Genomic DNA, 311 nt, shown 5'->3' on the forward strand with positions numbered 1-311 from the left:
CTCGCCTTCATAGTGGCCTGAATGTAAATATCACCCTTTTTGAGATGGAATTCTATAGCTTCCTTCATGTCTTTAAACCTCACTCCAGGGTAGTCTTTTACCGTTTGTACTGTGCACAGCTTATCACACAATTGTTTTCCTAGTTGGAGGCGTTCCTTCGATATGCCGTCTTGGTGCAGGCGCAATACCTATGATGCGAAGTTTTTTTATGCCTCGGTATATACCTGTCCCGGCGATATTGTTGGTGTGGGAAACACTAACTGATATGCTGATAACAGTTATTCAGGAGTCCTTCCTTGGAGATATTTCAT

The 311-nt window shown here is 42.8% G+C and overlaps 1 pseudogene across 1 annotated transcript in view; it reads right to left on the minus strand.

Annotated features, from left to right (window-relative positions):
- The window catches only part of TEOVI_000345700:pseudogene, a 533-nt pseudogene extending 222 nt beyond the window's left edge, over nt 1-311 (minus strand). The window contains exon 1 of the mRNA in view: nt 54-311. Within this exon, the coding sequence occupies nt 54-311 (258 nt within the window). The remainder of the gene's footprint in view (nt 1-53) is intronic.

The sequence above is a fragment of the Trypanosoma equiperdum genome (assembly GCF_001457755.1).
Source record: "Trypanosoma equiperdum strain OVI genome assembly, contig: ctg_753, whole genome shotgun sequence".
In the NCBI taxonomy this organism is placed as follows: Eukaryota; Euglenozoa; class Kinetoplastea; order Trypanosomatida; family Trypanosomatidae; genus Trypanosoma; species Trypanosoma equiperdum.